Below are 22,877 nucleotides of genomic sequence, written 5' to 3' on the forward strand. Positions count from 1 at the left end.
TTGTGAGTGTGAGAAGCTTGCACCGCTGCTGCCTGTGATGTCCTTCTTGCGAGTGTGAGAAGCTTGCACCGCTGCTTACATAGATATACATATATATGCTCTGTTGCTGCTGCTGCCTTGGCACAGTACCCGTTGTGATTGTGTAAGGGAAGCTTGCACCACTGCTGCCTGTGATGTCCTTTTTGTGAGTATTTGTGAGCTTCTCACACTCACAAGAAGGACATCACAGGCAGCAGCGGTGCAAGCTTCTCACACATAGCCTCTTGCTCTGTTGCTGCTGCTGCCTTGGCACAGTACCTGCTGTGAGTGTGTGAGGGAAGCTTGCACCACTGCTGCTTGTGATCTCCTTCTTCCTCATACTCACAAAAAGGACATCACAAGCAGCAGTGGTGCAAGCTTCCCTCACACACTCACAACAGGTACTGTGCCAAGGCAGCAGCAGCAACAGAGCATATCTATGTATATCAAAACCATGCTTTTAATATGAATTCCAGCGGTGGGGGCTGAAAGAACGAGCAGGCTGGGAGAGGCGATGTCAGAGGCTTCTGTGAGCTCCTAGCCTGTCGTTTCCAGTGGTGGGGGCTGCAGTGAGGAGCAGGCGGGGAGAGCCGATGACACAGGCCTCTGCGAGCCGGCATCTGGCGAAACGCCAACACTTAAACATGAAAGAATGCAGACGAACGCGCGCCCGCAAAACTCACTGCTGAATGGTGAACGCGCCCCGGCCATCTGGATTCACTTACCGAGGCACCCTGACAGCTCCTAATTGATATTTATGGACTGCCGCGCTCGTAACCGCACACAAAATGCAGGAAATGCCCAACTTGAAATATATATGGCCTATTGTGTTAAGGGCATTACAAACACGGCACCGCGAGGACCAATCACCATGCAGATTGTAAAATAAAGCACTGAAAATGCTCGCGCACTGAGGAATTTTTCCTGCACGATCCAGAAACCCCTTAACAATTCGGCTCGCAGCTCCTCCCCACTTCTGACGAAGTGGTGACATCACCGAGCCCTAAAAAGTTACATTGTATTGGGCCCTTCAGGAAGAAATAAAAATGAATCTTTCACTAATCTTTGCTTTTCTTTGAATGCCACTTGGTTTGTGGTTGCAAAGGGTTTTTTTCAGTGTTTATATGTTTACACCGGTGATGGCTATTTTCCTTTCGGTGGGGCTTTATCAGTTATTATAGGCTTAAACCTAAAACCAGATAGCCTAACTATATGATTGTGCAGCGCTTCGCAATTACCATCTCTTCACTATATTTTCAGATATAACCAAAGTACTTTATATTATAAAAGGCCCATTGTAGTAGGTAGTGCTTTTGAAGGCGAAGGGCTTGCTACTGTAGTAATGCAATGTTAACCAATTGCTTTTTAAGCTTTGTGCTTAGTGAAGTCCAAGCCTGAGTTTAACCTTTCAGTTCTTGATTTCTCAACTGTAGTATTGTTTTGTGGTACAGTTATACAGCTCACACCTTTTTTCTGAGATATGCCTCGCTAATTTGGCACAGCTACCAAAGTTGATCCAATGAAACTCTTAAGGACTCCAGACTACCACTGTTGGGTGGACAGCAAGACACAGGCCAACAGGCTAAATTGTGACACTGGTATTTTCAGGCATGCTCTCTGAATATTGAAGCTGCATTATTGAGATAAAGGTATATGGGTTTACCTTACGGCAGTTAGGTAAATCAACATTTTTTGTTGTAGAGCCAATGAAATAAAATATTTGTAAATTGATTGCCAGTACACTCTTGGGGGTTTCAGAATTTTGACAAATTAAGAATGTTACTTGTATCTTTTAAGTCATGTTGACTTCAATTGCACATTAATGCATTTGTAGATTCTATTTCAATCTTGAGACCATCATATGTCTTAATATGTCAAGCAGGGGGATTTTTTCATAAGATGTACAGGAGGAACATTTACATACAATCCTATTGGTGGAAATTTTAAGTATGATTTTTCCTCAAAATCATAAAAAGTCAACATTAAGCTACATGATATAAATTCCTACCCCTTAAAATGCGTACACCTCCAAAGTGGGATAATCTTTTACTGACTGACTTTATCAAATTGTACAAAATACTTACGAAGCTAAATATGTACAAAACCAACAGTACAGCTTACATGTTTCAGTACCTATTATCCTACCTGGACTAAACTGGAAAGAGCTACAACACAAGGTATTATACATACTCTTATGTACAATACCTTGTGGTTTTGGCCCATGCCCTAAAACAAAGTTTAAAAAGTACATTCGGAAATTGCCTTCTGGATTATAAATATTCGGTAGCAAATAAACGAGGCAGTAAATACCAACAAGTTATTTATAGTTTATTCAATTGCAAAACAGTGCTATAATTTGGGCTTGGCCCAGCCATTATAGGAAAGGTATTCAAAAGAAAGCACCAAAACCTGACAGTGTACAAAAGATATGGATTTCACTGACAATTCGACTGTGAAAATCAGTCTTTTTCACTTTTTGTGTACCATCAGGTGTGGAAAAACAACATGGTTATGGTGAGATATCACTCTGCTATATACCAGACTTCATTGTGCCTATTAAAGAGCATGAAGGGGGCGTCATAACCAGCCGTAAAGAAGAAATCTTTTTTGAAAGGCTTTTCTAAAGTGTTCAGATCTTGAGACAGTTTCTCCGCCATCTCAACGAAATCAGATTTAAATGCATATCCGCCAAATGACCTGAAAAAGAAACAGAAACATTATACATAAAGGGTGGGGCTTCCTTGTTCTTCAGTTTTTTGTTCTAGTAGTTTTCATGTACATCAATAAAGGTACTGTAATTTGCGCAAAAACTCATTTTTAATTGATTATCAGCAGTACCTTGTTTGCCATTTAAAACAATTTACATTAAAAACAATGCTTTTGGGAGTTGTACTCTTACTTATAAAAATATAAAGTTCAATACAAATCATATCCATGACCAACTATCGGCAGAAAGTTTTCAGTGAACATAATAGATTCTTGGGATCATTTAGAGGTTGGCGGTAATTGAAAAAATTGCAGCTGTCCCATTTGAAAATGCTTTGGCCACTCACCACGATTAGAGGTCCTGGAACCACTCTGTTTCCAGTAGGGAAAACACCCTTACAGATAGGGATCCACTGGCATCCACTGGATGACATGACATGATGTTAGAAGACCCAGCCTACAAAAGGCGGGCCTACCAATGTCATGTCTGTCATATATTTTTATGTCCAAGATCGCTATGTCAGTATAGTTGCGCAGGGCAGGAAAAACTATCAGTGTTCCACATGCATTGGGAGAAATGTACCAACATATTTGGGACATTATTTTTGAATCTTAATTTGAAAAATATAAAAATCGGTCACCTTGTTGCCATGTTGTAATAGCATGGTGTGAAGGCTGGCACTGACAGTTTTTGCCAGGAGTGCTCCCACCATGTCAGTGGAAGCACTTCAAAGAAAGATTTCTGCAATCTGGGTGGGGAGTCTAAATATGGCAGGTAAGCATTAGTGGCAAAGGCAGCGCTCTAGCAGTTCGGAGGCTTGTCCTCGAAGACCTGCAATATAAGAGGTCTCTAATTAGCGATTTGAGTAGAAATAGGTTACTATGCCCAAACAGATATTGGTAGTCATGCAAACTGTTACCACCGATGGTAATACCACATTGGCTTCAGTGTACAAATCTTCTAGTTCAAAACTGAAGGAAAAAAGGCCAGAATCGAATCTGGAAATTCATAAAGGAACAGACATTTCCACATATTATTTCCATTCTGTAGCACCAAGGCGAATAGTTGCAATGCTACAACCTATAATTACTGATACTTAGGCATCAGTGATAAAGTGAACGGTATTACCACACAAAAATCACCACGGTGGTCATGTTGATGGCCAGAGGACCTCAGTTGCTCTCCTTTTTGGAGGCAGCATGGTGGCTTAAATCATGTTTCAGGCGAAACCCTATCAGTGTATAATATAGTGTGCTGCTGTTGATTTATTGTAAAACTTTGAGCCAATTTGTTCTTCAAAGCAAAACGTCCTATCCAAGAAATGTAAGGTTTTTTCTACTCCTGATTTGCCTAAATATACATTCTCAATAGTTGGAAAAAAAGTGATATTCAAGATTTAGATTTCCTGTTTTTTTCTGAACCTTAATGACATTCACAGTGTAACAACCCTAATAGGTAGGTTGTACCCAACATAAGTAATCCTGCTTTTTGCTTGTACCACACAAAAAGGAGGTAGACCCTTGGTGGGGCTGAAGGGGGGCTGGGTCGTATAAACTTGTATTTAACAAAAAGGTGCCCCCTCTTCAAAATTAATTGTTGAAAACAGGGACCAAACACACTTATTTTAGTCCGGTCCGGTATATTTATTTATACCCTTCACTCATATTTTTTTGAAATAATTTTTTGGAAATGGCAGTGGAAGATAACTCTATACAGACAAATAACTACAAAAAACACTTATAAAGTTATTTCACAAAAACAAAAATTCACAATTTTACAAAAATAACAACCAATAAACATAAACAATACATCCAACATTAGATTGAAGTATTTAAGCAATGTAGAGAATCATTTTGAATACAATTACTGACATCCAAAATATAATTGCAAAGTTAAGCAATGTATGAAACAAATTTTCTTTATGTGAACAAGAATGCTATCACTACATTCACAGAGCAAAAAAGAGATATGTATCACTGTTTTTCAAAAAACATATTGGTTGATATAGTTCGCTCTTGTTGAAATAGCCGACGCGTTTCAAGTTTGGACTCTTAGTTTCCAAACCATCTTCAGGGCTTTGTATTAGTCTGTTGGGATGTAAAAAAAAAAAAAAAAAAAAAAAAAAAGGGTTTGTTTACAACCACTTCGCCTCCAATGTAGGAAAATCAACCGTTTGGATAAAAGTTTGTACCTGTGTGATACTCAGTTGTATTTGCTTTCTATCACTGGGCACAACTCTGTCCTTTAACTGTACAGCTGGGCGCTTGGCTCCAAGAATGACAGTCTGTGAAACAAACGACATTTAGTCGTTTATCACTTAATTTAAAATCATGGACACAGGAACTGTCTAGTATTGTTTTTAAAAAAACGTTTCCATACCTTAGGCCATGCTATCTTGCGTTCCACCAGGGGCAGGCAATGTCTTTGTTCTCTGTTCATAAGCGCCTGTTCAAATAATACATAACCTAATTTTAGACAACCCCATTTTAAACTGTTGTGGTGCGAGGGTACAAACACTTGGATTTGCAAAATGTACCTTTAAATCCAATGATGGTGCCACTCCGTGCCCTTTCTGTACTTTGTATTGTCCTTTTTATTCCGCTAGCTTGTCGTCCCCTATTTAAACAAAGCACTTATGAAATAATTGTGCTATCATAGATAGGACCAACCACGAGCATTTCGCTTTTAAGACAGGTCTACATACCTGTATGTTCGATTGAACGGAGGCGTCTACTCCCGTCTAGCGCCCCGTCCGGGGCTGCAGTTAACAGGCGCCTTCGCCTTGTGTTTATTTCTCGGCAAGGCTCCCTTTGATCATAAATCTTTTAATCTATTCGGGGAGGAGGATGAAAAGACGCGCATTAGTGAATGCTGTGCCTACAATTGCCTCGAGCAGGCGATGTCGCGCTAGTCGGCTGGATTACAATACCTGATAGCGCAGTTCCTCAATGGCGGTTGTGCTCCTCAGTTGCTCTCAGTTCTGGTGTGCAGCTGGCGGCCATGTTTCTTAACTTTAAAAAGAGGCTTGCTAGTAAATTCCTACCATTGCATTGTGGGAGTTGTGGTGTCTTTGGAACTCGAGCGCCTACATTATGGCGGAATCAATGATTTAAGGAGTATATTTAGTGCACAAAGGTTGTCATGGTTATTGTAAGGCGCAGAGATATTTTACAAGAACTTTACATGGGTGATTCTTTTTATACTGAGATATCCAAGCGGTATGATGAAAAGTCTCAGATTCTTGACAATTCAGTCATATTATTCAATCCGGTCATTGTGCAATTGAATTTCAAAATAAGGTATGCTTCCTTCTCCAGTAGCATCCTGTCAATGTCTGCAGGGCGTTGAACGTTATTCATTGTATGGATGACAGACCACTTGAAGTCGGTCTCATTATGTGACATCTCAATGAAGTGTTCAACCATAGGCGCTGTAAGTACTTTCTTCTTAATTCGCGACCTATGTTGTCCAATTCGTAGGTTAACCTGCTGGTTTGTTTTGCCTATGTAGATTTTTTTACACGGGCAAACGATCACATAGATCACATTCCGGGTTTTACAATTCGAGAAATCTAAGTGTCGCCACTTAGTTCCCTGGTGTTGAAACTCAATACCCTCAATTGTGCTACCACATGCAACGCAATTGCCGCATCTGTGATGCCCCTCCAATGGTTTCATATCCCAAAGGGCTCGAAGGTCATGTTTTGGCTGAATTTTTGGGAGGTCTGCTCTCACTAATTGTTGGCCCACACTTCTATTCTTTTTATATGCGAAGATGGGACGCGGAAATGGGCATTCTAGATTCTCAAGTAGGTGCCAATTTTTAAGCACCGCTTGTCTTAGGTTATGCGTGTCAGGCCCAAAGGTTGTAACGCAAACCAATCTGTCTAGTTCTTTCTTTTCTTTCACATTCAACAAGGTTTCACGAGGGGTACATCTCGCCCTTTTAAGGGAATTTTTCAACAATTTACGTGGGTACCCTCTATGGATCATTTCACCGCAAAAATTTTTTGCATGATGATCATAGTCAGCTATGTTGGAGCAATTTCTCCGAATGCGCAACATCTGACCGTACGGCAAGTTGGCCTTCAAACTCCTTGGGTGGTAGCTTTTGTGATGTAGAATGGTGTTTCTATCTGTGGCTTTTTTGTGTAAGGATGTTTTTAATTTACCATCTTCACAGGTAACCTCTACATCTAAGAATGTCATTTTGGTGGTGCTTGTCTCAATGCTGAATTTAATGTCTCTATGTCTATTATTGATCCAATCATGGAACGCCACGAGATCGGTCTGGCTCCCCTGCCACAGGAGCCAGACATCGTCTATGTATCGCCACCATTGTATGATGTTACTTTTGTAGGGGTTGTTATTCTCAACAAATAGGGACTCATACTGTGCCATATACAACACTGCCATTTCTGGGGCATAAGGACACCCCATGGCAGTGCCCTTGGTTTGCATATAGAATTGTTCATTGAACAAAAAATAATTCTTTTGTAAAGCTATTGCTGCAAGCTTTAAAATGAAACTAGTTGGCACTCGATGTGGCTTGTCCCTTTTCTCGAGATAAAATTCAATTACCTCCAGAGCTTCTTCTTGGGGTATCTGTGTATACAAGGACGTGACGTCCATAGTTGCCATTATCTGTATAGTTGGGTCAAAGGAGACACCTTCAACTTTGTTTAAAAAATCTGTAGTATCTCTGAGATATGATTTGACTTCCGTCAAAAAGGGCTTTAGAAAGACATCCACATATTTGGATAGTGGTTCTAAACAAGAATCACAGCCCGAAACAATTGGGCGCCCTGGTGGTTCCGCTAGGTTCTTATGTATTTTGGGCAGCAAATACAAGACGGGTATTCGTGGGAATTTTTTATTCAAAAAGTCAAATTCTTTGCTGCCCAAAAAACCTTCTTCTTTCCCTTGAATTAACACCTGAGTGATCAATCCTTGGATCTGTTTTGTCGGATCTTCCTTAAGTGCTCGGTACCATTCAGTATTATTGACTTGTTTCAATCCCTCTGCGACATATTTATCGCGGGGCCAGATGACAACTGCTCCCCCCTTGTCTGCCTGTTTTATGACAAGCGAGGGGTCTTCCTTCAGACTGCTTATTGCTTGTAATTCTCCCTTGCTAATATTGGGAGGTACATACTTCTTAGATCTTTCCATTTTATTTATTGAAGAAAGCATGATTTGTTCAAATGCTTGTATTTGCTTGGGGATATTCTGGTAGGGCACAAACTTAGATTTATTTCTTAATCCAGTTGCCTCAGTGTCTTGGATAGCCGGTTGGTTAAAGAAAAAAGCTTTTAATCTCAGTTTCCTACAAAACTCAAGGGTTTCTATCTTCAATCTCGTGTAGTCTGTTCGTTTACAAGGAACGAATTTAAGACCAAGGTTGAGTAAGGATTCTTCCTGTTTTGTAAGTATACGATCCGAAAGATTGACAACTATATCGGGGTAGCTTATGATTGGTAGAACCGTTTGCGCGTTCTCATCTGCCATGGGACTTTGGATTTTGTTCTTCCTTGTTGGCCCCTGTCTAAAAAAGCAACCTGTTTACGTGAATTATTCCCTCTTGAATCAGGGTCAGAGAAATCTGATGACGAAGTCTCAGAGAAGGTGGTAAATCGGTTTCTGGATCTACCTTGATAATCGTTCAACGCCCTGCGTGACTCAATCTGTGTGTAATATTCCTCTTTCAAAAATGGGTATACCTGGTCTATTTTAAATGATTTAATGTCCTTCTCGTATTTCAAACTCTTATTATTTATAGTGATGTCTTTGAAGACCTGAATGTCCTTTTGGATTTTGTCAAGAAGAGTCTTAGCATCAGTGACCGCTGGATTATCTGCAATAGCTTTTGTTAACTCTTCAATTTCCTCTAATTCCTTTTTACACAGTCTCTGTGCCGTCTCAATGGTATGCACCATCAAGTCTCGGCTGCATTTAGTGTTAATGAAGCTGAATCCCTTTTTATATTCAGCGTCGTCAGTGAAAATCACTGGTATGTTCTTAACCTGGAGTCCCCAGGGAATGGTGCCGCCCTGTAGGTGTTTTAGCAAGAAATAGCCATGTAACTCCGTTCTTACGTGTTTTTTACAAAGTCTTGTGAGCTTTTCCGACTCGTTCTGTTGTTTGGCAGTAGTACTTAAAGAAATAGATCCAAACGGAGCAGAGGCAATAAGAGACTTAATATGACTCTCACTGCTTGTACCAGGCATCTACCCTATAATACCAGTCTATGATATATTGGCATATGAGAAAGCTAGCCTGATCACCAACTTGCAATCTCATTCTTGAACATGAAGACTGAGAAAGTATACTTTGTATCTTGCTTTCCCAGTGTTCTGTGCGTCTCTGCTAATCTGTATGATGCTACATGGAATGTTGCTAAGGAATAGGAGTGCACAGCTTTGCAACGAGAGGCATTATTATTAGACCTTCCCAACAGAGATTAACTACAGTCCTAAATAGGCATTTTGAAATAAATAAGGATATTGTGAGAATGTTGCCCAATAGGTCACAGGACCCAGCTGATAATATCTGACACAGATCTGTTATAAGAGTCTTGAAGCATACATACACGGGATAGATCAATATAATAGGTTTGTGCATGCTTATTTAGTATATTTAAACATTGTGCTTTTTTTATTGAGATCGTTTTTTTTTGTATTTTATGCATTTAAAATGAGAACAGAAAAACAATGTGACACTTTTGTATCACACATGTTCTTTGGTGTAATCAGAATATTCCAGCATGGCAGACCCCATGGGGAAACAGTGTTTACAACGCTGTCAGTACATAGCTGTACCATTACAACGCAGTCGTTACAACGACCAAGTTGTTAGTATGCGATGCATTTACATCGCAAGTCATTACAACGACTTGCACTAGGGGGCACAGAGGTACTGGAAATGAATTTGTACCATATTCACACCATGACCACCTGCGACATTAGTCCAAGTTTCTGAAGTCTCTCCATTGACCCCATATTTTACCAAATTTCCAGGGACAGCTCCTCGCCTTGTACACTGTGCGTTTGGCCTGCATACATCAGTACACACCTGCCTTCCAAAGCAATATGGTTGAAGGCTCCCCAATCTGGGCTGTAGCTCTCTTACTAATTAGGAGCACCTTGTTATATTATTGAAACTACTGAGAATCCTAGTTCCTTATAGAGGATTCCTATGTGAATAAATAATAAATGAACTGATCACAGAATAAATCTTACTTTTGAAATGGGTTCTTGATAACTATTGCTGTGGAAGTCAGGGCTACACTTCCCCACAGGGACCATTTGTGTCTAACATAAAGAACAGCATCATGTAATCAGCGTAGAGGGAGAGGACATCCTCTAACTTTGGGCTCCACCGCAAGCCCCAATCTCTGCATCTACCCGTACCCACAGGCCAGGGGCTATAGCAACAGGGTAAACAAATGGCAGGCAAGTGGGCATCCTTGTCTTGCCTAGCCCTTCCCAAAATAAATTCCCACAACATGGTGATGTTTCTGGCTACAGAACTGGTGTACAAGAAGCGAATCCAAGTTTTTAACCCTGATATGTTGCGGGGATGCCCACTGATCTGGAGGATTGCCTTTCCTGAGTACAATAGTGCTGTTCTAAGATCCAGGGGAAGCAGCAGCAGCAGCTGGCACAGATAGGGGTTTTGGGAGCAGAGGCAGGAGGAAGCTGATGTAAAACAAAGAAAGGAAAAAAACGTACTCCCCTAGTCTCACCTCCATAGTCCTTCGCTCTGGCCAGAACAGGAGGCACACCCAGGCTCCCCATAGCCAATCAGAACCCTGCAATGCAGCATTGTGATTGGTATGAGCGCTGCAGTTCTGCACTCAGCCAGGGAATGGGAGCCTGGGCATGTTCTCCGAGCAGGCTGTAATGCAGCCTGCATGGAGAACATGCAAAGTGTGCATGAATGTTTGGATTGCCTGTGAGAGCTGACCAAACAATCATGCTCGCGTACACAGTGTGCTCACTACTCCCACTGCTCCTGTAGTCAGAAAAGCCCTGCCCCACCCAGCAAAGCTGCTGCAGCAGGACAAAATAAAATGATAAGAGTTCTTATAATTTTATTTTTCCTTCATTTCACTGCTAAAAAGCAGTGGGGCGACTCCCCTCCGCATTAGCGCAGGAGCCGCCACTGACCTTCCACTCTGGCCTCACACCGCATGTTACACAACGGTTCACCCACTAGTTCCGGTAAACTTGAAGAATTCGAGAGGGAAGCAATTAGGCCCTGGGGCCTGCCTCCTCTGGAGCTATCAAATTGCCTTTCAGATTTCTTCAATACTGGTCGCCTTATCTAATGCGATCAAGTAGTTCCACTTACGTGTAGGAGTTGGTAAATCTCCCACAAGTTTCCTGCTAAGCAAAACTGAATGACAGCATGAGATGTAATGCAAAGATAAAACTTTTTTTTTTTTTTTTTTTTTTAAGAGTCGGAGTGCTGACCAGAGATTGAGCAGTGAAGACCCATGCTCATGGTCCCTTACACAGTAAACCTATACAAATAAATTGCAACTAAACTTGAGGGTTGCAGTGTAACAGTAAGTAATTCTTTATTTTTTGGTTAATTAAAACCATTACAATGTATAGCATTTCACAATAGTTAAAACAAGTTTTTAGTGCTACAATAAAAGAGAAGAAAGTATAAAATCTGTGTGACCGAGAGTCTGTTGTGAGTTTCAGTAAACGTGTTCGGAGCACGAGATTGTCTTTAATAACTGAGTTCTTAAGTCAAGATAAAAGTCGGGCCTATGACAATAGGCCTCGTTTTTTCACAAAACTGTCCAGGAATTTAACTGATCTGCAAATCAGTTGTGGATGCGCTGTGCATAGGATTTGGACTATCGCAGTCCTGCAAGTGCGTACTCTTTGCTCATTGAGCTTGTCTTTTAACCAATACCGCCGACCTTGGTACATAGCTGGACAGATGCAAACTATATGAATAATGTCTTGTTTGCCTGCACCACAAAGGTCGCATTCTGTTGTTTCTTGTGGTCTCCATTTTGGTTGGTCCAGTCTTGAAGGAAGATTGCCCAGCCTTAAGTGGAGAAATTTACGTTTAATGAAGGGCGAGAATGCAATGTCTAAATAAGCTGCTGGTGTGGGCTTTGTGTATGATTTGATAGTCATCCAAGCGTGGGTTCGGGCGCTGAAGGTTATTTTGTCGTTGAGGAATGAATGCTTCTTGGCGATCCTCTTAACCACCTGTTTAAATGAAGAAACCAGCAATTTTGTTTCCCACAATGATCCCAGCTCAGTTGTGTCTAATGAGAGTTTTAGGTACTTTGCATACTCGGAGTTCGGGCTTGTGTCGATTGCTTCCCACAATGACCCGTTTATTTTGTTCTCCTTATTCCTCCAAAAGTTGTACCAGAATTTGATGGCCTCATATTTCTTCAGTAGTACTTGAGATTGTAGCCCAAATTCAAGTCTTACTTGCGCTGGTGAAGAACTGTTCGGTAAGGAGAAAACCCGTTTGTAGACTTTGGTTTGTATTTTCTCTATGAGAGTTGCGCTTTTCCCATGATGTAGTACACTCCCATATGCTATTGTGGGTAATAGTTTTGCTTTCATTGCGGTTAGCAATGGAGAGACAAGAGGACCTTTTAGCTCAGTTGACAAACTAGTAAAGACATGCAGTAAAGTAGACCCCTTTTTTCCATATCCTTAAAGTGCACTTGGAAGTTAAGGCGCTTGTCTAGATATAGCCCCAAGTATTTATAGCTATTTACCGATTCCAACTGGTCATTGTTTATTCGGAAGATTGGTGGAGTTTTGTGTCGTCGTGTTATGATCATTGTCTTTGTTTTCCTGATGTTTATTGTTAGCAAATTCTTTTTTGTGTAACCGGTCAAGTCGTGCGATAGGTGTTGAAGGCCAATTTTTGTCTGTCTCAGCAGTACCACGTCGTCCACATACGATAGATGCGTTACGCGGAGGATACCTAACCGAGGAGGATGTGCATTGACCTTGTCCAAGCTTTCTGCTAGATCACCCATAAATAGATTAAATAAGTGTGGTGCCTAAACACAGCCTTGCTTTAGACCGTCGGCAGTGCTGATCTTCCGGGTCAAGCGATGCCCATTATCGATTTTTACCTGCATCCAGGTGTCAGTGTACAGGTCAATGATGGGCAAGAGAATTGAGTCAGGTAGGCCTTGGTGTTTTAGTTTTGCCCATAGCATTTGCCTGTTGACGCGGTCAAACGCCGCCTTAAAGTCCACAAAACAGGTGTAAAGCACCTGGCGGTTCTGTAGACTTTTCTCTGCGATCAGGCATAGGGCCATTACATTCGTCATTGTTCCCATGCCACGGCGAAACCCAGACTGATTCAGTGGTATTTTGTTGTTCGCTTCTGACCATTGAGCCAGGTCTGCCAATATCATTGACGCCTACTATTTTCTTCGGCGTCAATAAGGGCGATCAGACGGTAGTTACTTGGATCTTTACGGTCTCCGCCTTTGTAAATTGGAGTTATGATCGCCCCCCTCCAGCTCTCTGGGATACCACCTGTGTTACTTACTGTTCGAAACAGTAAATTGAATTTGCTGGCCCAGTACTGTGGGTCCTCCTTGTAGATGGCTTGCGGAACGCGGTTTGGACCAGGGGCGCTGTCTTGCCTACTTTTCCTAATTATTTTTAGTATGCTTTGTTCGTCATCTTGCCTGGGGCTTGTTACCCTGCTTTTGCTGACTTTTAGCCGGATCCCTTGGTGGACTCGGGCGATATCTTCTCATTCTGATTTATCTGTTACTTTGCTTGCCAAAGTTATAGTTGTCTTCAAATTGTTTTTAGAAAATAAGTCCATAATGTGTTGGGTCCATTCTGGTTCAGTTATACAGGTCATACTTATTGGTTGAGATGTCCGATTTACGGAGTTAACTTGTAACCAGAAGGCTCTTGAATCTGCTCTCTTTATGTTATGCAGTAGTTTAGACCAGAATTCATTTACAAGATTTTGCTTTTCAGTCCATATTAATTTCTTGTATTGTTTCCTGGCCTTACGTACTGCTACCCAGACACTGGGATTTTGGGTTTGACCATGTGCTTGATGCGTTAGGTTTTTCAAGTGCCTCCTTAATGCTCGTGCTGATCTATCGAATCTGATGTTAAATTTAAGAGGAGTTCTTATTTTGTTATTTGAACTGGTCCTCAGGAGTTGTTTCAGATAGTCACTCCAAATTTCTGGGCTCAGAGCGTTCTCTATAAGGAGCACTTGTAGTAAGTTCTTAGCATTGTTAGCTATTTGAGGGAGAGATTCGCTCGTCCACTTAAGCCGCTTCAGGTTGATGGTTGTGGTGTTGCCTGTTAACATGGGCGCTGATGCGTGTTTAATTATGTCCATTCTAATCTCAAGGTGTTGCATCGAGTGGTCGCTGTCCAAAGAACAAATTATGTGGAAGTCATCTACTTGGCTTAGCAGGGGTAATGTGACTAACGTGTAGTCTAAGATGGAGCTTGCGTTGTGGCCTGTGTAGGTCATGGAGGGAGGGTTGTCTTGGTTAAGTCTTCCATTTAGTACCCTTAGGCAAGATTTTCAAGGTCCCACATAAATTGTTTGCCCTCCTTATCGTTCTTCCTAACCTGAGGAATCGCCTGCGGCAAGACATTCCAAATTTTGTTTGCTGCGTTGATGTTGACTTCATCTTCTGGTTCTTGTAGCAGATTAGAGTGAAAATCACCAGTGAGAATTATCTCCCAGTTAGGATGTTCCAAACGCATATTTGAGACCACTATGATAATGCGTTGAAAGAGTGCTTTTTTGAGAGGTTTTTTTGGATTAGCATATGTATTTATTAAAATTAAAGTTCTGGTTATGGCCTTTATTGTGGTTTCCAATTTTAGAAATTGCATGTCCGCCGTCGTTGCAGCCAGCTGTGTAACTTTGATCTTTAAGGCTGTAGAAATATAGACGGATAGGCCTCCACTTGCTCGCCCGAAGCGCTGTAGGCGGGTCGCACTTACATGATAACATAAACGGCCTGGTATATCAATTGGTTCGGTTAGCCACGTTTCCTGTAGGGCTATTATTGCATATGGGTCCCAGGTGGCAGCTTTACCGTTTTTATTTACAATGTCTTTTGCGCCCGCAATATTCCAAGAGAGTATTTTTATGGCATGTCTTTCAATGTTAGTTGACTTACGGGAGGTTCAATTAGGGGATGACGATTGCGGCCATAGGTGCTCATACTCAGCTACTTTGGCTTCCCTAGCACCTTGAAGGACCGAGCGCGTTGGTCGATTCATCCGAACTTGATTTGTACTCTTGTTGTTCCTTCTTAGGAGCGGGGACGGGTACGCTGCCTTAGCCACTTCCTTTAAAAGGATACCCCATTCCTTAAATTTGGCCGTCTGAGAGAGAATGTGGGTCACTATTCCTGCCTCCCTCCGTGTAGTAAGTGTGCATTCTTTTTTCGCCTCATCGTTCGCTGTTGTAAATTCAACCGACAGAAGATCTGCTGAAGTAAGGTGGCCAAGGCTTGGGATTGCTGATGTTAAACAAAGTATATTCCCTCGATTTAGGTGGTCTTGCGAGCCTTGTAGCTCATATTCGGGGATAAAGAGAAGTTTCCTTGAGTTGGTGGTTTCCTCTTTTGCCATTTGTGAGTTGACAATTTGACGTTGATTCGTTTGCTTACAACTTTCAATGTCTATTTTGTTAACGGTGTGGTAGTTTTCGAGTGGATAATATGCACTGTTCTGGAGTCGTTTTTGTGGCATAGTTAATGTTTTTGCTTCTTGTTCTATGCTTGTTGTGTACCTCATTTCTGCTGAGCGCTCATTTGCGTCAACCTGGTTCACAGAGCGATATCTTCCCCCTACCTTACTTGTTGTTACAGCGTTAACTATCTTCATGTCGGCTGGGAAGGTGACTTTGATGAGTTCAAGATTTTTTCTGTTCTCATTTGTTACCAGTTGCCTATCAGTTTATGTGTCCGCACTTGAGGTGGTGATAAAAATTGGGTGTGCTATATCATTAATAGTTGTTTTTTTGGTGACCTGACTATAAGGCCTGTCTTTTCCACACTTGCCATTGTTTGGGTCTTTCTCAATTATTATGAGCTGCTTATTTGTGCTCTGCATAGAAGCAGGTTCAGGTTTTCCTGATTTGGGTTGGTTAATCGTTGGTGGCATGCTGGACTGACCATCAAAACTGGCTCCTTGATCAATGGTAAAGTTTGACCCTGTAGAATCACATTGCTCTGTGGGTGGGAGGTCCCCTATACCCGTAACGTTTGGGTGGTTGGCTGCTACTGCTTGTGGGAATCTGTTTGGCAAGTTTTCCTATGCTTGTTTGTTAAGAAATTCAGACCTACAATCAGGAACTTCAATTATTGCAGTCGTCTTCTGGCCCTTGTATTTTTTGTCTCTCGCTATTGTCGACTAAGATAAGTCATTTTTGATGACACTCCTACTTTTAGCTTTTGTTTTGCTTGATCGAAAATGGGGAAGTTTGTTATCGTCTGCTTGTTTTCAGATTCGCATCTAAGATGTTGATTTCTGTTTTTTCTAGCCCTTTTTTTCTGACGTTTGGTAAGTCTTATCCCACTGTCAACTCTTGGAAATTGATCGATTATGAGAGGTTTGATACTACTCAGTTGATCGATCAAGGAAGTGTTGGGTTTTACATTTGACTTATCTGTTCTTTCATCTATTGTTATGCTTGAGTTGTTTTGTTTGTCATTTCCTTCTGCCAACTGTTGTAGGGGGGCCACTAAGTCGGCTGCCTCTATGTTCCTTGGCATGGTTGCGTTGCTTAGTTGTAACACTTGCTGGTCAAAAGAAATCAAATCATCACTTGGTTGAGTGCTGTTAATGGTTTGGTGTGCCTGCTTACATTCCTGCAGGATCTCCTTTAGTATGAGTGGCAAGTCCTGCAGTTTTTCCAATATTGGATGACAGGTGCATGGCTGGGTTGGCATACTTGGGCAAACTTGCTCCATAAAGATGTTGAATGTGCCAGCCATAATGTCAAGTTTTTTTATTTATGCCAGCTATGTGTTCAGCTATTGAGCCCATTAAATATATTTGCATATCAAGTTTATCTGACTGCATATTGAGGGTTTTTATGGACGTTTCCAATATGCGCCCCAGTGCGCTGTGGAGAGTCAATATGGTTTTTAGATTGCTTTTTACGTCCTGTGCAGCTTCTGGTTGGCTGGTATGGTCTTTATTTTGATTAATAGAGGGTTCCGGATATGTCTGTTCATTGAACAAAGTTGCTTGTTTCGTTTCCTGAGTTCGTTTTTGGTTGAGGTTTGAGCTTTTTACTATTGGTTCGGTGTCTTGTGGCGATGAACTTGAAATTTCTAATATGGGTACTTTCTTTAGGACATCCTTATCCCAGGTTCCTGCATATGCAAGTATTTCAATATCTGATGCCGGTTTCATTCCACTGGGTGTCTTTATTTTGTTTTTGTGCATTAGACCTGTGTTTGGTAGGATTTCTGACTGAGTCATGAATCGTTATTACTTGGTCCTCCAGTGCGGCAAGCAGTAATTTGTTGCTAGTGTTGGTTTGCTCCGTATCACTTCTAGTTGTATTAATGGACGGACAATCCCTATTCCTTAAGGTATTTTCGTTATTATTTATTATTATATAGGGTTTCCATACCAGATTTAGGTCTTTTATTTTTACTGTGGTTAGGTCTTTATTTGAGCGTGAAACCGGTCTTGGGGTTGAGTGGTTATTAGGGTGGGCCTTGTCTAGGGAATCACTCAAAATGATTTTATGAGGGCTATCCCTTGTGCATACGGATTGCTTACTTCCGATCGTAGGTGAATTTATTTCACTGTTGTTTGGTATTGCATTGCTTGTGTGTCCTTCAGAGGGGATGGCCCGGGATCTATTTGATACTGGCATTATTGTCGATAAGTTCTCTTCATTGACTCCTTCTGCCAATTCGGGCGAATTATTATCCCTGTGGACTTGGGCTTGACATTGCATTGTGCATGTATTTACATCATGGGTTAGTTCCATGCAGTTGTGGTTCAGTTCAATTCCGTTCGATGTTGTACTTAAGACTGATTTGGGAACCAACGTGTCTGTTTTCTCTGTCTTCGTATTACAAGTGTTCTCTGTCTTTATATTACAAGTGTTCTGCGTCATTGGTTTTTGTAGGCCATTTGGGGTTGCCGGCATTGAATAAATCACCGACATTGGGTCCTTCATAAATGCAAACTTCCCGGAGGGTTTCGCTGTTCCGAAGATTGAGTAGGTGGGGGGTATTAGACTGGGGAGTGGGCCAGCTTGTTTGAGGTTAGCGGGCGATTTGGTCTTAGCTTTTTTACTGGTGTTTCTTGGTGGAATTGTTCTCAGCTTCCCAGATCTTATCTTCCCCCTTTCTTATTTCGCAGGTGGTTTTCTTTATTAGAATTTAAATGAGTTGTTGTTTTTCGTGATTTCCTGCTGCTGGCTTGGCTGCTTAGGGGGTTCAACCACAGCCTCACACCTCGTTGAGCACTGAGGTCCTTAAGAGGGTATCAAGTCACCCCCCTGGCTTGCACACCCTATCCTTGACGGGGTGCAGTGTGTACCACGACCCTACTGCTGTTCGCGATGGACCTTTGTCCACAGCAGCTATCTTTGTGGGATTTTAGGCTTGCTGCTGCTGCAATTTTTGTGGCAATTATTGTGGTGAGAATAAGTACATTCAGGATGTTCAGGGAGTGTTGTTATCACAGCGCTATGCCTTTTGCTTCCAGCGCTCACACTACCTGCTACCACTGTCCCACTGTGACTCTGTCACGACTACAAATTAGATGGCGGCAAGTGGTTGCTGTGGTTGCTGTGGGAGCTGCTGTTGCTGCTGCTCCAATGGCTCAATAGCGTTGCAGTGTTGTGAAATTGTTCAATTTGGTCGTCTCCCAGGTGGACCAGGGCGCTGCCTGTTAAGCCAAACCGCCACGTCAACAGGGGCTCTCGCTAGTCAATCTGTCAGGCCAAAACGAGCAACACTGACGTGCTTGTTCTTGCAGGTTTTTCCCGAGGAAAACAAACGCACCCTGGTCGTTGCAGTGCACATTCTGATGTTTTAATAAAGAAGCTACTAGTTTATAAAGCGAAGTCCAGATTAATTACTGCACACTAGGGAACTTTGCTACCGTATAGCATTTGAGGTATCATTTTTAAATGTTAGCTTGATGACCTACTAGAATTATAATAGCCTTTATCTCCGCCACCAAATTATTGCGATTTGCAGGGAAAAGAAGGGAACACAAATCAGGACTCTTGAAAAAAAGTCTAAAGTTATTTCTTTTTTTTTTTTACAAAAGCACAGTCAAAATTTGTAGAATGCGGGGAGCAGAAAAGGGCTCTTTTCAAAGTGCTATGACAGAGGAAAAATAAAAAGGTATACGTGCTGGAAAGGTTCAAAAGGTACCAAGGCCTGGAATATTTTTTTTTCTTTGTTATTTCTGTGCTTTTGGTCGACATCTGGGTTAGAACACTTCACACATCTTCACCATGACATTACAGGATAAGTATGATCGGTGTAGGATTTTCAGCTGCACTAAACGAAACCGTGCTCTGATTGCCACCCCTCTGGGAGAGGCTAAAGCCTCCGGTCAAACCTTTTCCGTAAGATCATCTAGATCTGGGCTATCATCTTTATTTAACAGAGTTACATTGACATTGCATGGTTTTTCCCCACCTTGCACAATAAGCCACCACCACACTCGCTCTACACACTTGTACACATAATGGCATCATGCTTGTTTAAATGTAATACCTATCCTAGAGTAAGTTCTTCCCAAATGGTCAGGAAAGTTATATTCATATGCCACAGAAGACCCATGGTCCCCTTTTGCTGATGGCTATGGAATATCTATGCAGTGCATGTCCCATGGATGGATCAATGTGTTTAGTGGTGAACTCAGTCGTTCATGGGAAACAACTGTTACAACGCATGGGTTACACCGCATGCCATTATCACACATGACGTTACAACACGAAAGGCTTGTTGCAGGGGGTAGAAGGTGTTGGATTTAACTCCAACACCTTCCCTACTGTAGCACACACTGGAGTTGGTATAGTAAATTATACTATTCTAACTTCCAGCGCACCTCGACAGCAAGTCGGGGTAAAGGTATGCGTTGTAACGGCATGCGGGGTAATGGCATGAGTTGTAACGTCATACAATCCTTTCTTCTTCCATTTCACCAAACCTTGCCCGTCTGCTCTCTGTAGAAGTGGTATTATAGACTGACCTTCGCTTGTTCTTCAGTAAGCTGCCTAACGCTGGCAAAAATATGGTAACACACAGTGGTCTCACCACCGTTGAACCCAAGTACATACTTTGACAATTTATACCAGTAATTTGAGCTCTCCTCCGATCACTTGCATTGTCATCAAGTTCATAACATTCATTTTATTTATATAATTTTTTTCCTTAATCTGCCTTCTGTCAAATTCCCAAAGAAAGCCCCCCTTTGACATCCGTTTAGTGAACTTTCAAATGCTGTGGCCTTCTGAGCGGAGCTTATACAAAGGTAAGATGGACCATTAGTACAAAATAAACTCATCTACACTTACTTGACATAAACAGTTTGCGCTGGTGTTGAGGAAAGATAAACTTCAGGGTTGGTCGGTGTGGGTGGATCGTCCACGGCAAATGGTACGAAGAATGACATTGTAATATCTGAAACATTTTTTACCCCCACAGGATTCACACGTGAAAGGACAGGGACAGTCATTGGAATTTTTATACCTTGAAAAAGTACAAGAAAAAAAATATCTTAGCCAGCACATCAATTTACATACCCTGTTTACTAAACAGTGAAACAATGCACTTAAACACCACATCATATTTTTACTTCCGCTTATTGCCCTCTTAGACTGCCACCTTCTGGCTCAAATAGTAGCAGGGCAAGACAGACATGAGATGGTTCTTAAGACTTCCATGATGGATACAAGAAACAGTAGCTGCCCCAGTTTCTCCAGTGCGGTCTGCGCCGCCTCCTCACCTGCTATTCACACTCCTATGAAGTTCAGTCTCAGTCAGAAGACTTCCCTACCGATCACTATGGAAAATAAACATGGGTGCCCCACATGCAGTGCTTAATTTGTAAAATATTAAGTGCCATGGCTCTGACCAGGAAGCCACTGCAGCTTGCACCACCCATTGCCTTTGTCATCGCTGCCAAAACAACTACTAACCATCTCTCTCGCATATAAATGTGACAGTTCCCCAAAGCTATAGGAATAGCTGGGGAGGCAGGTACTAGCAAGTGCTTAATTTGAGCCGGTGCTTTCTGGTGCTCAGCACCGGCACTTAATTGGTTTCTGGTGCTCGTCACCGGCACTTAATTCTCAACCCCATATGTAGAACAGTCAACCGCATGATAGTGCGATGGGTGGTGCAAGCTGCAGAGGCCTCCTGGTCGGAGCCCTGGCACTTAATATTTTACAAATTAAGCACTGCCTCATTAGACATTTACATCCTATTTCCCCACATACGTACGAAGGTTTAAGTTTACCTGCTGCATTTTTGCCATCAATGTAATGGAAAAGACGCCAAAACCCTTCCACGATCGCATGGCTATAGGACTTTCCTTCAACCAAGGTAGAAACCCAGCGGCAGGATTCATAATTACGTTCTTCAAAGGTCTGAAAACAAACAACATTTCTTCAAAGGTGTGAAAACAAACAGTTGAAAATGGCACACACTGACAGCAACCTAGGAATGTTTGCTTTCCCCAGCCCTGCAAGTCTTACATTCAAAGTCATATTAGTTCAAAAATGCAGAACTGGCTGAATAGGTTACTTCTATACCTAGCAACCAATTGACTCGAAAATGCTGGTGAAGTGGCATTGAATTAGGACGGTGACCCATTTACGTGATGGGAGAATGAACACTTTTTAAGAAGGGGATATAGGTTTGAAAAGCAAGTGAGCCCATTCAAATATAGAGAGGCATTTCTTAGTCAGGTGAGTACAGGTAAAAAGAGGGTGACACCTACCCGATGTGGGTGAGTTGGGTATGAGTTGCAGGGATCCCTAGGCAAGTAGGACAGTAGTTTTTCAGAGGGTTTCAATACAAGAGAAAAGATCTTGTCAAACTAAAAAACGAAGGGCCTGATATAGGGTTCGGTGGATTGGTTTCTGCATTACAAATGTCACTGGTATTTCGTCTGCTGAATTACAAGTGCACTATATACTATGGCACTTGTAAGTAGGCAGACAGGATATTTGTCTCGTTTGTGACGGAGTAACCCACCCACCAAATCCTATACCAGGCCCCAAGTTCTAGTTCTCAGTTTGACTATTAGTATTACATATCTCCAGGCACCTTTACAAGATTGACACTGTAGGTCAGAAAATACCCGGAGAAGCAGAGTTCCCTTCAGGTCATGAAGTGCAAGCTAGATATTGAGAACTGGAGTTGGAGATAATTCGAGAGCCTATAATCAGCCAATTAACACGAATTTTAGAAATTCAGCTATTAGAAGGAAAGGAACCAAACAAACTTTTTAGACCATCACCATAAAAGCAACAAATGAGAATTCCACAAAAAAGGTTGATTTCGCAATTATTACTAGAAAATACGGGTTTCAGGCACCCCTACATTAGATATGTAAATGGAATGTGTAGATCTCAAGTTGGTCCGTGTCAAATCTAAGTAGCTTATCCAGTCCTGTGTTTTTGTGTAAGAAACTCATGGATATATAATGAAAAAAATTAAAAGTAAAAAGTACAGGCAACAGCTATCTGAAAAAAACACGTGGCTGAACGAACTTAAATCTGGCAGTTAGGAGAGAGATGCGGATCATCTTTATATCATGGCATCTACTAGCCCAGCTACGTTTCGGCAGTGTATTCACCATTCTTTTAAAGAGTGGACAGGCAGAACAGAGGTGCCACGCTGCATCACAGTATACTTCCTTGCCTTTCTAGCTGTCCTGTGGAAGAACTCTGCCACTGTACAATTGTCTTCATGCAGGCATTGTGCACCCCATTAACTTGGACAGCAATGAAAGGCTTTGGGCTAAAAGGGACAGCACAAACCACATACTCGCTTTTTAGTGTGAAAAAGGCAGCTTTATTGAAGACAGGTAGACATCACAATAATTTCACTCTAGCCCTTTATATCTAGATCTCACAATACATTATTTCGCATAACCTCC

The 22,877-nt window shown here is 41.8% G+C and overlaps 1 protein-coding gene across 1 annotated transcript in view; it reads right to left on the reverse strand.

The window, feature by feature from the left end:
- Positions 1-2,325: 2,325 nt before the first annotated feature.
- The window catches only part of LOC147708214 (heme-binding protein 2-like), a 57,350-nt gene continuing 36,798 nt past the window's right edge, over positions 2,326-22,877 (reverse strand). The window contains exons 2-4 of the mRNA XM_086926911.1: positions 21,231-21,360; positions 20,287-20,461; positions 2,326-2,715 (exon numbers count right to left, since the gene is read on the reverse strand). Of these exons, the coding sequence (XP_086783037.1) occupies positions 2,541-2,715; positions 20,287-20,461; positions 21,231-21,360 (480 nt within the window). The 3' untranslated portion in view covers positions 2,326-2,540. The remainder of the gene's footprint in view (positions 2,716-20,286; positions 20,462-21,230; positions 21,361-22,877) is intronic.

This window comes from Lissotriton vulgaris, chromosome 6 (genome assembly GCF_964263255.1).
Source record: "Lissotriton vulgaris chromosome 6, aLisVul1.2, whole genome shotgun sequence".
NCBI classification, from domain to species: Eukaryota; Metazoa; Chordata; class Amphibia; order Caudata; family Salamandridae; genus Lissotriton; species Lissotriton vulgaris.